The sequence below is a fragment of the Talpa occidentalis genome, unplaced genomic scaffold, assembly GCF_014898055.3.
Source record: "Talpa occidentalis isolate TD23 unplaced genomic scaffold, MPIMG_talOcc4v2.1, whole genome shotgun sequence".
Lineage (NCBI taxonomy): Eukaryota > Metazoa > Chordata > Mammalia > Eulipotyphla > Talpidae > Talpa > Talpa occidentalis.
The window spans coordinates 109,326,270-109,347,371 of record NW_026555331.1 but is presented as its reverse complement, the minus strand read 5'-3'; the positions used below and the strand labels follow the sequence as shown (position 1 = coordinate 109,347,371).

The 21,102-nt window shown below is 39.0% G+C and overlaps 1 protein-coding gene across 3 annotated transcripts in view; it reads right to left on the bottom strand.

The window, feature by feature from the left end:
* BMPER (BMP binding endothelial regulator) overlaps positions 1-21,102 on the bottom strand; it is a 239,641-nt gene that overhangs the window by 25,556 nt on the left and 192,983 nt on the right. The window contains exon 14 of one of the 3 annotated variants that reach the window (XM_054692465.1): positions 13,452-13,901. The exons of the other annotated variants lie outside the window; for them this stretch is intronic. Within the exon in view, the coding sequence (XP_054548440.1) occupies positions 13,871-13,901 (31 nt within the window). The 3' untranslated portion in view covers positions 13,452-13,870. Of the gene's footprint in view, positions 1-13,451; positions 13,902-21,102 lie in introns of those variants that run through there. 3 annotated transcript variants of the gene reach the window in all.

The following is a 21,102-nucleotide window of genomic DNA, read 5'->3' as shown; positions in this document are numbered from 1 at the left end:
TGGGGGTCAGCAGGGGTGTCCTGGAGGCTTCACAGAGTTCAGAGAATTCAGGGTCTCAAAGGATCTGTGGGATTTTGCTTGGTTAATGAACTGGGAGACAGAGATTCCAGGTAAAGGGAGGAGCCCCAGTAAAGGCACCAAGTTTCCAAATCTCCAGATCTTATATTTAATGATCATGCAGTCGATCTCCGATATTAAGAATAAAAACCAATAACAGATCCTGATAAATAGTCACATAGCTTGGGCCTAAAGACCTCACAGAGCAGTCTGGTGGTTGAGTATTAAGACATTTCTTTATCATCCGAATGTGCATGATCATCAACCTTAGCTACAACCCGAGCCACAGACTCCCTCTGCTTCCTGCGCCTTCACCTTCCTGCCTTGGATGTCCTTCCCTCTGTAACTGCTCTCCTCCTGCCTTGAAAAAAAAAAAAAAAAAAAAAAAAATCCAACTGCCAACCTGGGAAATGGGAAACAGGGAAAAGATCTACAAAACTACTTTGATAATTATTCATGAGGCACCCCCTCTTTGGCAGCCGAGGTCGTATGTGTGCACTGCCTATTTACATACTGTTCCAGTTTAAAACCCAGGGAGTCCACATTTTTATCTAATTTAGGCTCTCCCCATATGCGGAAAGACAATGATTTAATACTCATAACATTCTCAGTGACAAATGCCATCACCCATATGTGCGACCTAGGAGTTCCAAAAATGGGCATTTGCCTCAGACACCCGTCTAATGCTAGGGGTTGTTTTTGTAGAATAATGTGGGCAGCTGAGGGCACAGAAAAAGTATAAATGCTCACAGTTTTCCACAGGGGCCCATGTTCACCTGTGTTTAGCACAGACCAAACAACCACCAGGCATGTCCTGGAACCTAAAATGTCTTCTGCCTTGATAAGGCCATATATCAGACTCTCTGAACAGAATATGATCCACAGCTAAGTTTTCTTACACCTTAGAAATATCCAGTCTGCTATTTGCCCTGTTTCCAGGGGCTACAACTTTAAAGGGACGAAAGCCAGAGATTGTGTAACCACTAACACAGTCAGAAACACCCCAGTTGAGAAAGATGAACTTATCTTCATTTGATATGAAACACTGGCTCCACGGAGGGAAAAACCGATCATGATTAAGAGATATTTGTCGAGTTGTCACTCTTCAGGGGATAGGTGCTCCTTATTTAGTTTGGGCTAAAACAGCTTACAAGCCAGCCAGCCAGAGGGGAAGCCTGGTCACTAACCCCCTCTAGTGGCTGAGAGTTGGAACACACCAAACAACCTTAATTCTTACTCTAGCCTTTGCTTCTTACTCTTTACTTTGACGGGGAGGTTGCTGATAAAAGCAAACATAAAAATGGTCACTGGTCAGAAAATCAATCAATTTTCTTTTAGTCAGAAATTCAATCACTCTTCTCTTTAAGTCACGGTCAATCCATCACTGTCACACTCACTGTGAAACAACCGTAATGCGGTTGGTGGACTAATTCCCTGCATAAACATAAAGGCCTGGGCACCGGCTTGCAGGGGGGCGCTTCGAGGTCCACTCTGCTGCTGGGCAGACAAGGTGGAGCATCAATGTGAAAAAGTCTAAACTTCCTCTGTTTCTGGAAAATTCCCTGCATCTAGCTTCTCATTTTTTTTTTTTTGTTTTTTTTTTGTAACAAAGAATGTCAAGTACAGAAAGAGTACCAGGTCCATCACCAAAACAGCACAGAAACATCCTCTACCACATCTGACGCGGAAACACAATCATAGCCAATGTTTCCAGCAGGTTCTCAATATCCAGCCATGATCTTTCTTAGTGGGGTCCAACAGCACCAGCATCCTCTGACCCTCTGTCTAAACACGTATTTACCCAGAGATTGGATAACCCTAAAACTTGGTGATATTTGTACTTGGAAAGACATTTCAGTGCAAAGAGGGGGTTCTTTATCCAGAAACTGTCAACCTCTTCTCTCTGGGGAGCTCCCCTCATCAAATTTCTACCCCAACATAGATAGATACATCCCATCTTTGCAACTGAACTCCACAAACACTGAGGGAGTGCCTGCTGTGTACAAAATGTGGGGCTAAACTCTGTGGGAATGCTGAAAAGAGACCCTCCTCTCCTGGGACTGAAACGGGGGATTCCCAGGTGTGGTGGGGGGCTAGGACAAGGCAGCAGGCAGAAGCAGCACACTGACACAGGTTCAGTCTGGGGTCCTGCAGGCACAGGACTGCACCTGAGAAGGGGTGCTTTCTTAAATCATGCTCCCGGGGTACCCTGCTCATCTGACATTCGGGGAAAGGAAATGTGCCACACTGGTGCTCCCACAGAATAAGCCATGGGAACACAGGAAGAGGTAGAGAGGTAAGTGGACAGCACTTGGGCATCCCCACACCTGAATGAACACTGTGTTTTCCCCTTTCTCTGCCAGCTTTCTTTGAAATGATCTCTCACAGTGTTCTCATGAGAATTAAGTAAGAAAGCACACTGTCCCCACTCCCAGCAGTGCTGAGCCCTAAAGAGAGCAGAGAAATTCATCCACAATGCTAAATGAAGTCTTGAGATTGAAGCAAAGGTAGATGGTGGGTCCCATCTCGGCCCAGCGGAAGTTCTGGGTGAGAGTGGGTGTGTAAATGGTACTTGGTCTTCGCTTTCCTCTCATCTAGGATGGCATCCCTTTGGCTCCATTTTCAGGATGTGCTAGCTCCAGCTCAGATTTTGGAAAATGTGGTCACTCGTGGCAGAGCAGTGCCAGGATGGATCTGCCAGTCTGGACAGCGGCTGCCTGCTGAGAGGGCAGGAACTGAGAGTCTGTCCTCACAAGTGACTGTGAGGAAAATCCATGAAAGTGAAGGCATCCAGCATCTGGAGGCCACACCCCAGCCACATGCAGCAGCCACCACCAGCCTGACTGCTTCAAAGGGGCCGCTCCTTCCATAGGGCTTTTTCACATTAGGAGGTGGATGGCTGCCAAGTCCCACAAGCCCTCCGCTCTGTGCATTAATAAAAGGGCAGCGGGACGGTCGCTCCTGGAGGATGCGGTGCAGTGGTGAACTTTTTCAGATGCTGGGTGCCTTTCATCAAGCATCTGCCGTGACTTTGGCTCCACAGTAAACCAGCATTCACATCCAATCTCTGCACAAGGAAGGGTTTTTTTGCACCCCACACTCTGCGCAGCTTGGCCATGCAAGGAAAAGTTAGCCCATTCCACCTAAAAGGAGAATTCTCTTTCCCAGAGACCCACCCCACCCCATCCCTGGGAGATGGCATATAGCCATTCTTGAATCACAGGAAAGGCATTCAGGGACCAGACATTCCCCAAACCCAATCATAAACATGCATGAGACAACCACCTCCTTGCCAGCTTCCCATCTTTTGCCCAAAGGAGGGCTTCTCCTCTCAGCCCCAAGACATCAACTATGAAGCCTGTTTTCTTCGAATCACCCAGGGGTTATATTACTTTAAAGCCCTAAAATGCTCACAATCTCAAAAATGCAAGAGGTGGGTGTGAAGCAATATTTCCTGATTACCTATACCTGCCAGGTACATGGCACACAGGAGCACATAGAAACTGCCTCCAAAAATAAGATCCAAAGAAGTAGCTTTTTAAAAAAAAAAGAATTACATTAGCAGTAAAGTGGCAAAGCTGGGCTCATGCTCTCTCCCTCACATTAGGTTGCTTTCCATAGCTTATGCTCTTCCTTCCACTGGAATGTGCTTCCATCCCTTCTCCTGGCCAAAATCTACTCCTCTCTCAATAAGCAGGCTGGTAGCTTTCTTGGGAAAGAATTCGAAGATCCCTAAGTTAGAAGAGGTTGCTTTTAAACACTCTCATGGCATTCTTTGCTGTGTCCTATGTGATGGATCCCCCCCTCCATGGACCTTACCATGCTCAGGGCAGGCAGGCTTAGCCCGCCACTTTTCACCAACCCTGGTGCAGCATTTGGTTGAAAGAAGAAGCTCAAAACCTACTTTTCTGGATAAATCATTTAAAGATGTTTCTATAGTCAAGTCTAGATAAAGTGACCACTAAGATGACAGATGGCTAAGTGATCGGAGAGCGTTTCAAAGAAGAGTAACCACCCCATGGATTTAAGTACCATCAACTGCCAAGGGAATAAGACCTGAAAATTGGCTGCCAGATTAGGCAGTGAAAAGATCAGGGTGACCTTAGCAGGAATAGTTTCATGGAAATGGTGGGGACAGAAATCATCTGATGAGTGCTGAAGGTCAAAAATGGGTGAAAGTTAAATGAAGGCCATTCTTTCAGTGGAGGGAAGGAGAGAAATGGAGTTTGAAGGAAAACTGGGGTTGGGGGGGTGGGCATCAAGAAGATTTGAACAAGGCCTCCCTGGTGGCACAAAGGGTTGGGCACCGTACTATGAAGCAATCCGCAGACTCAGCAGCACGAGTTCGATCCCCAGGTGGCCAGGGAGAAACCCACATGGCGCAGCAGACCTCTCCTGTCTCGCCCGCTGCTCCCCTCAGCAGTGTATTTCAGTCAGTCTGCCTCCTGTTCTGTTCCCCACTCAGTCTCTGGTGAGTCCTCTCACCCCCCGCATCTCTGGCCTGTACCCCAGCTCTTGTATGCATCAATAAATAAATCTTAAAAAAAAAAAAAAAAGAAGATTTGAACATGTTTTGTACCCAGGGTAAGAAACCCAAAAGCAAATGTTGACGTTAAAGAAATGAAGGGTTTAGATGGTTGGCGAATTAATGTGACAAGAATGGTGTCAAGAATGTAGGAGAAAGATTGCTTTTTTCTTCACTTATGGTTGCTAAGCAATTCCTGGAAAAATAAAAAAAAATATAAAAACCCCCATACTTATACAAAGCCTAGTCAGGGAAGAGGTAAAAGTCAAAACTACTTCATTGAATGAAGGAAGACCAACAATGCAATGCAAGTATTTAGCAAAGCAGGAAGTAAAGGGCCTCCCCGGTGGCGCAGCGGTTGAGTGCTGGGTTGCGAAGCTACCCGCAGCCTCTGCAGCACCGGTTCGATCCCTGGCTGCTCCCTGGCCACCGGAGGAGGGTCCCACATGGCGTGCAGACCTCTCCTCCCGCCCGCTGCTCCCCTCCGCAGTGTACTTCGGTCCTTCTGCCTGTTGTGCTCCCTGCTCTGGCTCTGGTGAATTCTCTCACCCTCCCTCACTTCTGACTGTACCCAGCGGTTGTATAAATAAATAAATCTTTAAAAAATATATTAAATGAAAAGCAGGAAGTAAATTTAAATGAAATTTGCAAATGGTGTTGCCAGAAGAGGAAGGACTCTGCATAATGGGCAAGATAACCACCTCTGGAGAATGAGAGTTCTGCTCTCCCTCAGTCCATGCCCTTGGCGACCAGTGGCCAATGAACTGGAATAAAATTATGCCAGAATTTTAATCAGGTAGAAATTTAGTGCTGGAAAAATTTACTCTTAGCTCCTATGGAGAAAAAGAAAATATGGCATATATTCTAGAACTTAATTTTATGATCTAAGATTAGTAATAGAACATTTTTCTTCAAAGAGAGGACCAGTATCTTAGATAACTTTTGCGGGGAGAGCCCATTACTACATACAGTCTTCTAAATATCTTAATGGTCCCATCTAAGAAGTTTTAATAACAACCATTGTGGCAACCCATCTCGGTTTAGGCCAATGAGTGCTCAATGAGCCTACCAATAGGTTGGATGACTCATACACAGGAATAGAATCATAGAATAAGAGTCATAAAAGGCCTTAAAAACATCTACTCCCGGCAGGAATTCCTTTTATAACATCTCTGACAGATGGTCATGCATCTGCATCGTGTCTCAGATAAGAGCTCAGCAGCTTTCCAGGAATCTCATTTCTGTGATAGACAATTAAGGTTTCTATCGCTCATGAAGTTTTCTTATATATTAAATTAGAATGTGTTCTGTAACTTTTGCCCATTTGTTCAGATTCTCCTTCTGTTACATTGTGGAATTATTCTATTCTATTCCGGTTTCCATGTGATATTCTTTTCAAATAAATTACAAAAAAAAGTTCCACTTTAAAGTTAACTTTTGAGGGACTTCCAAATAATATTCCTACTATGCCAGCTTTTACTTTCTATGCTTTTATTTCCTTTACACCTGATAGCTAAAGAATGTATAACCTAAGTATAAACCTTCTTTCCCTTGTATTTATTCTTTTAACAAATCTCTACTGAGCAGAGCTCTGTGCTCACCCCCATGTTAGGGACAAAGATGAACAAGGTGTGTCCCTACTCCAAACTATACACTGTGCTAAAATAAACTGTAATAACAAAAGGGAAGTGATGAGAGCTATAAAAAGCACAGTATCATCAAGAGAAGTCAAGCGGGGGGCGGGGGGTGAGGGAGGGAAATAGAGAGAAAGACTTATTCTCTGTGAAGAGTAGAGTATGAGCAGAAACTGGAAAAGATTTCAAGGAGGGGCTTCATTTGAGTTACTCCTTAAAAGAATAAGTTTTTCCCAGGCAAAGAGGAAAAAAAGGCTTTTCAAAAAACTGAATTTTAGAAATGTTTTTGTTTGAAATGCCATGTGCATCATTTGGGGATTCACAAGTAGCAAGCAGGGGAAACAATATTAGGAAACAACTATATACGCAGGATGTGCTCATGTAATGGATGGTCTCCCGTGCCAGCTAAGAAGCACGAACCTTATTTAGAGATCAGAGACAGATCATTGACAGATATGAGCAGAAAAGTGATAGACTACAAAACATACCTCAGGCAAGTGGGCTCAGAATAGTGTGTTGATGGGCTGATGCAGGTGGGGATTAAATATAGGCAGCTAATCAGGAATTTAGAAAACCTAAATAAGGGACCAGGAAAAAGACTAATTATAATAAAGAGAAAATCAAAATCAACAAGCACCTATAAACCAGAGACACACTACGGGGGTGGTGGGTAGAAGAGGAGATTTTAGGGTCAAAATAAGGGGGTTGGAATTGTATGGGGAATATAACCAAAATGAAAATGCATACATTATGCAAAAATTAAAAATGATGTAAGAATTATATAAAAATAAAATATATTAAATAAAAAATAAATAATAAAAAAATAAATATAGACAGCTATTACCGATGGCCCAACTAGGGGTTGTCAGAGAAAAAAAAGACAAAGCACAGAAGGATTATGTGGAGGAGGGTAAATTGAGAGGAGATGTAAGGCACAATTGATAGGAAAGGAATAATCTGTGAAGTTTGCATAAAGATCTCGTGTTGGGATAGAAGGGAAAAGGAAGAGTCAAAAAGGTCACCGGAGATTTGAGTCTAGGTTTAAAGTCTGTCAACATGAGAAATGCTGGAGAAGGAGGTGATAGTGGAAAGAAGGAATAGGAGAGATGGTAAATTTAAATGTAGATATGATGAATTTCTAGTAGAACATCCAGGCAGTGACATTTAGCAACTAGCTCTTGGGGATCTGAGGAGAAGAGAGTCCCTAATTTTGTAGCCTATGCCAATTTCTGTGGTGTAAATACTCCCACTACAGCTGCTTTCAGAGGACCAAAATGTCACTCCTGATCACTGGACATAGAATTGGGAAGAGATTCTAGAATCTAGAAAACCAATACAAGCCAGCACCAACACACCACTGAAACCAGTAAAACATGCTAAACAGATTTTGGAGCAGGAAGACAGGAATTGAGTCAAGAGTGTTCCTTATTGTCCAGTAAACAAAGTGTGATATCTGTGAGACAAAAAAAGCCAGCATCATGACAACAGACAGACTTAAGCAGCCCTACTGATGTGCTTCCAAGTTCAGCCAAAAGCCACAAGTAAGTTCTCTCATTCTCTGTTACCAATGTTCATGCAAAAACCATAAAAATGAGTGCTGACAACAACCAATGAGTTTAAGCTAGCTTTATTTTTCATAATGTCTTAGGAAGATTGCTTCTTTAAGATTTATTATTGTTTTACCTACATGAAATAGCAACTAAGTGTTTTACTAAATCAATTTAAAGGTTGCTCTGTTTTATTGACAGCTCTGTGAGTACCCTGGGCTGTCTACTATTTTATAATGGCTCATAATAATGCTGTTCATTCAATCATAGGAGGCAAACTGACTTTCAAAAAGTAACTATAAGCTACTCTCTATCTCTTTCCAGGTGTATAAAAATCTAGCAATATGAAAGATTGAGGCAATGATGGTATGAATTTGGTAGGATGTATGGTATGGAACACAGAGTTTAAAAGGAGAGAAGACTGAATAATCTCAAATAAAAAGAAAAATTGAAAGTCATGCACTGGGGAACAGGAGGAAAGAAAGGGGAAAAATAGATGATTGAAAAGGATTTTACTATAATTCAATGAAGACAAGTTATTTCCCAACCGTATCTCTTCAGTGATGGAACAGACATTTTCACAAGTCTTCTTCTGGACATAGCACCCAGTTAAGTATTTTTATGCAACTGCTTCTAATAATAATTAATAAAAAGTTTCTAAAAGAAGTCTCATTACATTCAAAAATACAATCAAATGAGCCCTGGTCGTGGCACACAAGCCCCTAATGATCTAAATCCTTTTTCCTCTATAATTTTATCTCTATTTACCAGTCATAGCTCACCACCTTCCAACCAGCTCATTGCAGTCTCTAGCAGGAAATCTTCCAGTCTCAACTTTTGGACCAGTATTATCTCCTCAAGTATTCCTTTGACCACCAGTATCTAAGATAGCCTGTATCCCCATGCCACCATCCTCACTCAAATAAGACGTTATTCTATTTAGGTAATTATAGTTTATTTTTGGTCATACTCCCTAACTAGAATGTGAGCTCTCTGAAGGATAGTGTCTAGTTTCCTGCTGGATGCTTGGCACTTAGCGCAATCTTTAACCTAAAAAGTTCAATTAATATTAGTGAAAGGAAAGCTATTTCCATTCCTATTAATTGGACACAATTTTTATGAAAGAATGAATGAGTTGTTCTTTGCCATCCTGTTCTCCACTATGTCTAAGCATAACACCACCATGAATGTCACATTAAAGTAACACAATAGACTGAATAATTTCAATGCATGACATGGGACCCTGCCTAGGTCTATAGGCAGGCCATTTTAAAGAAACATAACTGAGAGTGTATATGCTGATCTCACCCTGACATACTGAAGAACACTTCAAACTACTTCCCAGGAAGCCCTGAAATAAGAAAAGTAAAGATAGGTATGAGATTCCTTCACTTAGTCATTCTTCCAATTAGCATCTAATAAGCACATCTGATATGGAGGCATTTTGCTAAGAACTGGTGATGCAATGATGAGAAGTTAAAATCTCCGCCTCCAAAGACATGAAATAGAGGGAGAGAAACATATATAAAAATTATTTGGTGCCATATAATTAATATTATTATATAGATATGACAAAGTTACAGAGAAATAGCAAAGGATGGAATGATCAAGTTGGGCTTTGGGTCATATAGATGAGAAGTTTTATTGAAGGGGATATTTTAGTGTCACATGAGTTTGAAAGGCAAAAAAAAGAAGGATGGATAGCAGGGAGAAGAGCAGATATATAACCACTGAGCTCTGAAATGAAACTACATATTTAGGGAATTACAATTAATTTTATATGGCAAGAATGATTGCATTTATGTGGGAAAGGATTATAGTTTTACCAAAATATGACAGAAAGAATAGATAGAAAAAGTATAGATCACTTATAAATATAAGAATAAAAAATACTGTATTAAACACCATTCAACAGAATCTACCAGTATATTAAAAGAATAACATAGCAAACTAAGTAGTGGTTTTTAGGAATGCAGGGTTGGTTTGGCATCAAGACATATAAATTACATAATTTTCACATTAATAGATGAAATAAAAATAACTGCATTTATATTGACTGATGCAATACAATATATAATAAGTTAAACATTTATTCCTGGTTTTAAAACTTGATAAAAATGATAAAATTGAAGCAAAATAATGCTTCTTTAACACAATGAATAGTGTCCATCTCAATTTAAGGAACCAGAGTTATTCTTAAAGATAAAATATTAGAGGTATGTGAGTCAAGTCAAAAACAAAGAATACTTTTCATTAATACGACTAAGTAGCAATTATTAAAGTTAGAGCCTTTAAAATTATATAAGACAAGGAGTAGACATAGAATTTATAAGAAAAGGGCAATATTTTACTTGCTTAAAAATAATACAATTGTGGGGACTCCCTGGTGGTGCAGCGGTTGAGCGCTGGGTTGCGAAGCTGCCCGCAGCCTCTGCAGCACCGGTTCGATCCCTGGCTGCTCCCCGGCCACCGGAGGAGGGTCCCACATGGCGCGCAGACCTCTCCTGCCGCCCGCTGCTCCCCTCAGCAGTGTACTTCGGTCCTTCTGCCTGCTCTGCTCCCCGCTCTGGCTCTGGTGAATTCTCTCACCCTCCCGCGCTACTGACTGTACCCAGTGCTTGTAGAAATAAATAAATCTTTTAAAAATCTTTTAAAAAAATAATACAATTGTCTATAATGAGGAAACCTAAGGGAATAAGACCTGTAAGAACACTTTTACTAAATGCCAGAAACAACTATTTAGGAAATGCCATGTACAAAATGTTCTGATTAGTCAATGTAAAAGAAATAATACTTTAAAACTGCAAAATTCTGCATGAAGAAAACAAAATACAGTTGTGTAATTGGACATTTCCTGGGATAATATAGCAGACATTTTATATTAAAAAATAAGATTATGTAAGTATTAATAATGTGGTAAAAATCAAAATAATAAACTGGAAGAAAATAATTTAAAAAATCTCTTTGCCTGCTTACTTGTTGCTGAAGTGTAAAGGCAGGTCTAGAATCCAGTGAGAGATGTTTGCACCTGGTAGAGGAGGGAGAGAATCTGGAGCTCAAAGAGATCATGATATTTTACACCACTGCAAAGATGGTTACTAGGGCAACCAAGGAAATGTATTGCAGATATGTTTATGAGCTTACATCAGCATGATTCAGAAACTGATTGAATATTTGAGCATGAGCATTAAAGGAAAGAGAAGAATTAATGTTGTAATTTCAACATGTATTTGCTGAGTGCTTTCTATGTGCCAAGCACTAAATTAGATACTGGAATCCCACCCCATCCCTTCCTCCTATAATAAAAAGAGAAGAAACATTAATTCCATATTCTATTATGAAAGAGAATGAATTGAAAGGTATAGTTTCAACCCAAGGAAACCTACATGCATTTCTTTAAAGTGCAACTAAAAAAATCAAATAGGAACCTTTTTTTTTTTTTTTTAAAGATTTATCTATCCATGCATACAAGAGCTGGGGCACAGGCAGAGATGCAGGAGGTGAGAGGATTCACCGGAAACAGAACAGGGAACTGAACACACAGAACGACTGAAATACACTGCTAAGGGGAACAGCAGGTGAGACAGGAGAGATCTGCTTTGCCAAGTGGGTTCCTCTCCAGGCGGGGATCGAACTTGTGCTGCAGAGGCTGTGGACCACCCCACAGTGCAGTGTCCAACCCCTTGCGCCACCATGGAGACCCAAATATGAATCTTAACTAAGTGGAAATCATGAAGATATTATGTCTTCAAATTAAAGAATAGCCGGTGGAGTATCTAAGTATTTAATTAATGGAGAAGAATGCAAAACTGACTGCAGGGAAAGGTGGATCTAAAACTGATCTGAGCAAATGCAGAGGAGGCCAGAACTATAGTCCAGGAGACCACGGATGACATTTAGAATTAAAAGAAGATACCGTCCTCTTGACCAGTGGTTCTCAGTTCTGATGGCAGATTGGAGGGGAGATTTAAAAGGCGCTGATAGGGCCAAAGACTCCAAGCAAACAGCAAACGGGGCCTTAATCTTACTGTTTGAGATGGCATTGGTCTAATTCTCCACAGGAACACTTGTAGTCAATAAACTCACTTTTTTAAAATAGAGGAACTAAGATACAGATTTTTTGAATCTTGAGCAAGCTAATTAGTTTTTCCAAACTTAAAAGTGCTGAAAGCACATTATAGTTTAATGATTTTCTTCTACCTCTGTTGTATAAATAAGATTGTGGCGTCAAAATACAAGCTTGCTCTCCCTAAATTGCATTAAAATGATTTTATTTAATTTTAAAAATGCAAGTCAGCATTGAGCTCTTAAAATTTTAGTCTTCTATGCAATATCCTATAAAGAAAGAATATATGATATTAAAAATGTAATATAAGGCTGTTTTATAAGATTCTAAGTACTCTAAGAACTTTCTATTTGCCCATTTACCTTTAAACAGCAATCAGATAATTCCTGAAGCAAATGTCTTTTCAGACCTTTCCCAAACTGATCCTTGTGTATATATCATGCAGTTGAGAAAATGAACGATCTGGGTTATCACTAGAAACATTTTGAAAGAAGAACTATAATCTTCTCTCTCCTTGCCCCTTACTCACAACTGTTCTGCAACTGAAGGTCACTGCAAAACCAAAATTCTCTAGGGGAGGAAAGGAGTTAAGGAAAAAAGACTCGCATGGGGTTCCCTGTTCTTTCCCTTCAACAAAAGCAGCTTCCAGCTCTTCGCTGTGCTCTGCGAGACTGTGAGCAACATCTGTGAGCAACAAATTTACTATGAGCTAAACTCTGCTTCCCTGGTCCTTCTACTTGACCTGCAGCCTTGGCCTCACCCCAGGTCATCCCCTGGGTTTGTTAGAAATGCAGAACCTCAGCCTTACCCTAAACCTATTGAATCACATTCTGTATTTTAACAAGCTCTCAGGGGATTTGTAAGTGCATTGAAGCTTGAGGAATGCTGGACTAGAATAGAATTACTGAAAGTGGGATCTGTGGGACAGCAGCTTTAGCGTCACCAGGTGCTAGGCAGAAATGTAAACTGCTCGGTTTCATTCCAGACCTACTAGTCACACTCTCCGAGGTGGACTCTGGGGCCAAGGAATTGGTATTTACTGAGCTCCCCCAGGTCATTCTTGTGCACAGCCACGTTTGAACATAGAAGCTTGCTAGACTGAGTTTCTGTCCCACCCCATCCCTTTCTCAGAGCAATGGTTTCAAAGAGCAGTGCATTCAACACAAACCCAGGCCTGGAGATAATTCACCTGTGCATCAGGAGAAAAGAACTGAACTTCTATCTATATTTATATTAATTCATTATATTTATATTTTAAAATCTGCATGATGTGCTAATATCAAAACATGTGTAGTTATATCTATGTTTATATTGTAAGGAATAGACACAGGGACAGACATATAGGCCAGAATTGCCTTAGCCCCAGCCCTAGCCATAGACATAGGCATATAGATATAGATATATATTTTCAAATAAGTATGAAATTTTTATTTCTAAGAGTGAGTGTTAAAGTCATTCAGAAACTGATTAATTAGCCCCAGGGACCTATACGGATACTAAAACCAGCTTGAGGAGATTTCACAGGTAATTTTTTTTAATACCAGTTAAAATACATGAATTCATATTTCCTTTTCATAAATTAGGATTTAAAGAAGAGTCAAAGTTATCACCATACTAATATGACTTAGTGGACTTACAATCTTTCATGCTCATCTGTCAACCATTTCTGCATCTATCCATCATTCCATAAACATTTGTGTGGTATTTATTAAATTCTATACTTCTAGTGCTAGATATAAATCAATGACCCAGACACATACAGTCTTACCCTTATGCCCTATGACATTCACAAACTGGGTCAAGAATCAAGTCATCACCATCGATGAGATGAAGGCTGTGATTAGAGGAAGAGTAGAGCCAAGAATACTGAGCAGGAGTAAATGTGGTCTAGAAGTTGGGAGTCGACTCTATCAAAAACTGATCATTTGGGCTGCAGCCAAAGGATGAAAAGGAGTTACCTGGAAGAGATGGAGGAGGGCTGTCACCCCAGGCTAGGCTGGTGCATCACCCATCATCTCTGCCATGGCAGGAGCTATCATTTTCATCTGAGGACAAATCTTGGGTTCTCACTCCTTAGAAATTTCAGAATAAAGTGATAAATCCAGTGAGTTGAAATCTCAATCTTAATTTTTTTGTAGAGCATACCTTTGATTCAATATATTTTAAATTAAAACTTGGAGTCCTGATCCACGTTTCATCCCCTCTCCCCACGAAAAATGCCTGCAGATTCTAAAAACAAATCTTTCACAATGATGGGAATCTGATGTGTATCTCTAAAATATTCATATCATCTATGATGTTGGTAAATTTAATTTTTTTCATACGATCATTGTCTGAAGGAGAAGCTGCCTTCCTCAAAGAGTTTTCTCTCTTTCACTTACTCCATCCTGCCCTCAATAGAAATGCACTGGGTGCGCAAGGCCATGGAGCAGAACTTGAGCAAGGCACCAAGTCCCTGGCCCTCTGGAGCTAAGAGTTGGGCAAAGAATAGTCAGGTAATAGGCATTTAGCATGACTGGTATGGGAGCTATAGGGAATGTTGGAGGATGAACCTCCTCTGAGTCTGAATCCTGAGCTAGAGAGTGCTAACAAGAAGGGCCAGACTCAGTCTGGGACATCAAGGATAGAGTTTCTGAGGCTGGCCATTGGGGAGAAAATGTATTTCTTTCTTTTGGTTCTGCTATTTACTTGCTATGAGGAGACATTTAACTTTCTATTAACAAGCCAAAGTAGATTGTCACCACTTTTGAATGCAAAAAAATGCCCTAGTTCTATATTTCTTTAGTCCTCCACAATGTTCAGATTTAAGACACTGCACTGGGTACATCATAGATGCTTAATAAACATGAGTGTCTTTTCTTCTGAAGCTCTGTGAGACGCTCACTGGATAGCAATCAGTGTAATTCAGAGTTGAGCCAGTGATATGGGTAGATTTGTATTTCACACTTACTAAAAGTTCTCCTAATGAAAACTGACTCTTCAATTCTTTCTTGTTTAATATTCATACCAAAAACTTTCAGGAGTCAAGGAGAAAAGTAAGTAATAATGCAAATAAAGGATAACTTTAAGAGTGGAAGACTAAAAATCAAGGCACTTTTTAAGTATAAATAAACTTAAGAAAAATGGAAGGAATTCAGTTTGAAATTATAAACACTAAGAACTTTTGTACAATAAAAAAGAAGGAAACCAAAATATTGAAACTAAAATACCAAGTACTAGCTGTGTATTGCTGGCCAAGTAACTCAAACTTTTGTTCATAATCAAATATTTCAAACAGAAAAGGACAGAGAGTAATACAGCAAGGAGCTATGTAACCAGTGCTCAGAATTTACCAGTGTTAACATTTTACTATGTTTCATTTTAGGATCTAATTTTCCACCCACAGGCAAATGACTATCCTTTGGTAAAAATAATTTCATATTTTACTACATTTAATTGTAAGCATGAATAATATGTGGTACTCTTTTACATTTTTAATTTTACACACATGGTATTATATGTTGTATTTCTTTCTTGAAGTTGATTTGTATGCAATATAATGTTTTGAAAATTCATGCATGTCTATACCAGTACATCTAGTTCAATCATTTCAACCATTGTATAATATTCTCTTTTTAAAAGATATTCACCTAATCATGGATGATGAGGTATCTCCAATTTGGAGCTATTACTAATAATACTCCCTACAAGCATCCTTGTATATATATATTTATTTTTTTAAGAATTACAAATAAACTTGTATGTTATATCAATATTTAGAACATGTTGAGACTTTTTGGAGTCTAATAAATGGTCAATTTTTTACCTTAATAAGTATGTATTCTATTTCTTGAATACATTTCATATGCATCTATTAAATAACACTTAATTCCAAATATTCCAATTTTCCATATTCTTACCAATTTTTCAATTTGAACTTATCCATTTCTGAGAGTAATATGTTCAAATCTTTCCCAATGATTAAGAAGTTGACAAATTTTACTGGTAACTTGGACAAAATTTTGGTGGATATGTGTTGGAAACAGATGTGTGCATGACATGACATCTTCTTAGTATTTTGTTTCTACTACCTCATTTTTACTTTTTCACCTTTACTTTTATTTTTTTCTGATATTATTTCTATAACAGCTTTCTCTGGTGAGTATCAGGACACATTTCCTCCATCCTTTTACTTTAAAGCTTTCTATGCTGTTCTGTTGATTTTAAATAGGCAACATTAATACATTCATAATTTTTCATCTAGTAAGCTATTTGGATTTTTATCTGCCATCTTTTTTTAAGATTTATTTATTTATGCATATAAGAGCTGGGGTATAGGCCAGAGATGTGGGGGGTGAGAGGATTCACCAGAGACAGAGTGGGGAACAGAACAGGCAGACTGACTAAAACACCCTGCTGAGGGGAGCAGCGAACAAAACAGGAGAGGTCTGCTGCGCCATGTGGGCTGCTGCCTGGATCAAACTCATGCTGCAGAGGGTGAGGATTGCTTCATAGTGCAGTGCTTAACCCCTTGCGCCACCAGGGAGGCCCTATCTGCCATCTTTTAATGTTTCTATTTACAATAGTTTTTCTTCTTTATTTTTTTTCTATTTCCTACTTTGTCTTTCTGTTAAGAAAACAAAATGTTATGACCGTCCTTTCCAGTAATTTCATTACTGGTTCTTACCCTCTAGAAACAAATAAAATATCAGAGAGCACATGTGTACATGAAGGTGTTACATGAAGCACTGTCCACAAAGTTGAGGTAGAAACATGCCTAACAAGCAAGAACTAGATGAAATGTTGTATTACCACTACATATATTTTTCAGTCCTATATAGCATAATGAGAAAATGTTGAATGACACTGTATCTGCGGAAAAATCATAATGCAAATTCCATGTATACTAAGTGTACCAAAATTTCAACTATGTAGCAATATGTCTGTGTTTGGTTGAAAGATGTTTATTCCATCCCAGCTCCTATGAGCAACAGTGCTCTTCTCAGTAGTGGTGCTGTGGGTCTCCTGACAAACACAATTCCCACATTTGACTCAGGTGGTATCACACACCCCTGCTGGTTTTCAAGCTCAGCAGTCCTAGTCAGTGATGATGAATGTACTTATCCTGAAAGTCCTTCTTAATTCACTATATTAATCAAGTTTCTCCAGAGAAACATAATTAACAGGCTATATAAAGATAAAGATATATTAATGAGATATAGCTACCAGAGGGAGAGAGAGGGGGAGATTTATATTTATTTTAAGGAATTGGCTCAAAGAATTGTGGACTCTGCAAAGTTCATGATCTTCAGGGAGGCCAGCAGGCTAGAGATGTAAGAAGCAATAATGTTGCAGTTCATGAAGGCAGTCTGCTAATAGACGCCCTCTATTTTGAGGAAGGCCAGTCTTTTTCTATTAAGGTCTTCAACTGATTTAATGAGACCCCAATACATACTATAAAGGGTCATCCGCTTTCCTTAAAATCTTCTGATTTAAATGTTAACCTCATCTAAAACATACCTTCATAGAAACATCTAGATTGTATGACCAAGTATCTGGGTACCATTGGCTAGCCAAATGGACACCTAAAAATAAGTATCATTCACCTTGTTCATGCTACTCATTCATCTATCCATCTAGTTAGCAAATTTTCACTCATATCAAATATATACCAAGCATTGCTCTCTTCCCACTCTTCCAAGATAATGTTCTACGTTCATGGCAATCCCACATCAAATGGCCGCCCTCCCATGCACTGGGACCCTGAACGGGGGAAGGTGCTGTAAAACACTCAGAGAGAATATGCAAATGAACATAGTATTGTGCAGTAGGATAATCGCCTTTAGTTACCTTTTGTGACTCAGTTTTAATTTGCTTTAATAAAATAGGGTATATGAATTCAAGCTTTTCTTAAGAAAGGGAAAGTAGAAAAACCATAACAAAGAAATGCATTGAAGGAAGAAATTTAGTTCTCAAGGATTTTCAGAGGTTTATATTAAATCTTTAATGCAAGGAACAAAAGTTCTGAGAAATGCTTTCTTCATCCCCCTAGGATGGCCTGCATTTATTACATTAGCAGAACGGCCGTTTAAACGGCCTTACAAAAACCTTCATGATGCCAAAATTGGCAGAATGTGTTTTATCTCAACCTTCTGTTTTGGGGTGAAACATGATTTTGAAACAAATTTGGCTTATGCTATGTACAGACTTTTCAGAGACCCATAGCTTCTAAGGTATTAAATAACAGCTGACAGAAATGAAAATAAAAAGATGATCATAAACAAGGTGATAATAACAACACTTTGAATACCTTCTTCTAGTTAATGTCAAGGTCCTGGTGCTAACAGGATAATTATTTTGTTACTCTTCAGAGAAACTGAATACCTACAGTGATAGTCAATATAACGGCTTACTTGCCTGTTTCCTATTATTTATGACCAAAAAAGGTCATAGAAAAGGTTAAAAAAAAAAAACAAGCCCTTAGATAACTGGACACATTGTGGTCTCTTGATATAGTTTTATGAGTGTCTGAGTTCAGTGCTTCTGATTCAAGGGACCTTTGAGACATCCTGATAATGTGAGCTTAGTAGTTTTGACCCTGGTGGTCTTATAAAAATGACTGTAACAAGTGGAAAGAACAGGTTTAGGTGCAGAAATTCCTGAACATCTGAGCTAACCTCCCATTGATGGATGAGGCCATTTGACCTTAAACATTTTGCTGTAACCTAAATTCCAAAATTTAAGGGTAGATGAAATATTTCTTGGGAGGATATGTATTTACATTTAAAAGTCTGCTCCTCCAGTATTTAATGTGTAATTGTTTATGTACCAAGAATTATACCTATCAAAAAAAAAAAAAAAAGACTTGAGAATCCCAATTTGCTTTTGGATGTTTATTCATGGGTAATTTCTGGATGGGAGTATTTTGTTGCTGTTGTTGTTGCTGCTGCTACTGTTGTTTATTGTTGTTTTATTTTATTAAGAATCATGAAACCATATATAGTTCAGAAAATAACAATAGTTATTTGGAAAAATAAAAAGAATAAATCCTTTAATTAAAAAATTGGATTGCTAAGGATTTCAAATGCTGCTTCAAACTCCCACAATTCTATAATTCTGAAAGGTGAATTCAGAAACCAAGAAAACAAGCTATTAAGATCAAATACCTGACAAGTTTTCTTTCTTTGTAAATATAGGAATGAGTCAACAAGCCAAAGCAAGCAAGAGGAAAAACAGATGGAAAACTCTACATGCTCTTTGCAAAAAAACCTTCCCTAGAGGGAAGCAGTCACCCATCCATAAATATAAAACTTTGCTGTATACTACTACTTCCTACTACTACTACTGCATACTATTATGTAATTATGAGTTACAGTCATGAATAAGATAGAAAGGTCTCCATCTTCATGGAATTTATATTCTGCCTCATTTTAATTATTCTTCTATCAATATAAAAGGATATTTTGATTATTTTAAAATAATATTCATTATTTTTTACATAATAACTAATCTCATCACATTAAAAACTTCTTAATATCAATAATCACCAAAAATACAAATTGAAAATAAAACCACACAAATTAAAACTATTTCACACCTACTAGATGTGTCCACTCTTGACCCCCTATTACTGTTTCAGTATGATGGTATGATGGCTTGAATCACTACTGTGCCTGTGAAATATGACTGGGACCCACCACTCCAGCCTCGTCTCATTTGCTGGATCTCTGCCCTCATCTTGTCTCTTTTAGTTCCTGAAATGTGCCCTGCTTCTTCCCACCTCATGGCCTTTGCACTGTAGTGCTTTTGCAGTGCCCTCACCTAAATGTGTCCACTCCGCCTCCCTTCCTTGGGAAGCCTTTACAGCCAAGAGCACTCAGGTGTACATCATAGCATCTCACAGCTCCTCCCACTTCCCTTGATCACACTGTGCATGTATCAGAGTTTTCAATAACATTTACGTGTGTGATTACTTAATGTCTTCCTCTTCCCCATTGTAGACTCATTGAGAAGAGAGATGAGGCAGTTTCTATTTGCATATATATGCATTCCCTGCATCTAGCTTAGTTCTTGGAAGCCAAAAAACACTCAGGAAATACTTTGAAAAGAATTCATGAATTGGTTTTTTAATGGGTTTCTTTTCAATAAAGAAAACCAAAGTGTAGAAGAACCTCGGTGCTAATGTGAGCAAGATTCCATAAAGTAACTTACTCACATGTCGAATCTGGTTGAAAGAGCAACTGTGGTACAAAGAGACAGTGAGAATTCATAAATAGTAACTACTGGACCAAGTCAGGGTCAAAAATTCAAACATTGTAGTCCTTGGCTGAATGTGCAGTGGCAGAGTCTGAGAGGTGATTCCCTGGGGCTTTGGGTCCACGGGGATGGAGGTGAACTCCCACAGATCCCAAAACACTGCTGCAGATGTTGCTGCCTGTGGTGAAGTTTATAAGAGGAAGGAGATGAAACACATGACCACATGAAGACAAGTGCTAAAAATGGAAACCCAGCATATTAAGCAGGAATCATTCCACTAGATTAAAAACAGCAAGGCAATAAAATACCAATTGTGTCGATAAATGCTGTTGGTAAGAGAAGACGCGCTGACACTCATGGGAACAACTGCACTTACAAACCACTAGAAGAATCTAGCCAGCAAAGGAGAGAGTGACGGTACCCATACTACCCCAGCCACAGAGGAGACATGGACAAGAGGAGGAAACCTACACAGGAACCAGGCATTGTGGGTAGTTATGCCCCTCACCAAGCAGTGCCCTTAGGCCATTTTGGGGTAATGACTGTTTACCATGAAGACACCTTGAATAACTTACAGGACACTTTAAACCAAATTCCTTATCAAAAGCCCATGAAACAATTCATGCAAAGCCAGTAGCATACTACCTGCATAAGGTTAAGAAGTTGACAAATACTAATTTTGTAATGTTATTATTAATAAGCCCAAGGTTTGATACTTCATTTTACCACTTGCTCCAAAACCACATGGACAACATTTACTCCCATGTACTGAAAACATTCTAGGTGGTTTCAAAAAAATGTATGCTGACCAAAATAAATTCCAGATGGATTAAAGATTTAAAATAAAATAAGTGAAACCATAAAAGTACTTGAAGAAAATTTATGTATATTTTTTATATAATGTCAGGGCAAGTAAAACCCATAAATGCAAAGGGAAAACCCATAAACCACAAAGAAAAAATAGATTTGACTACCAAAAAAAGTACCATTTGCATATGATTACTATTCTCGGTGTAAGAAAGCAAGAGACTAAGGGAA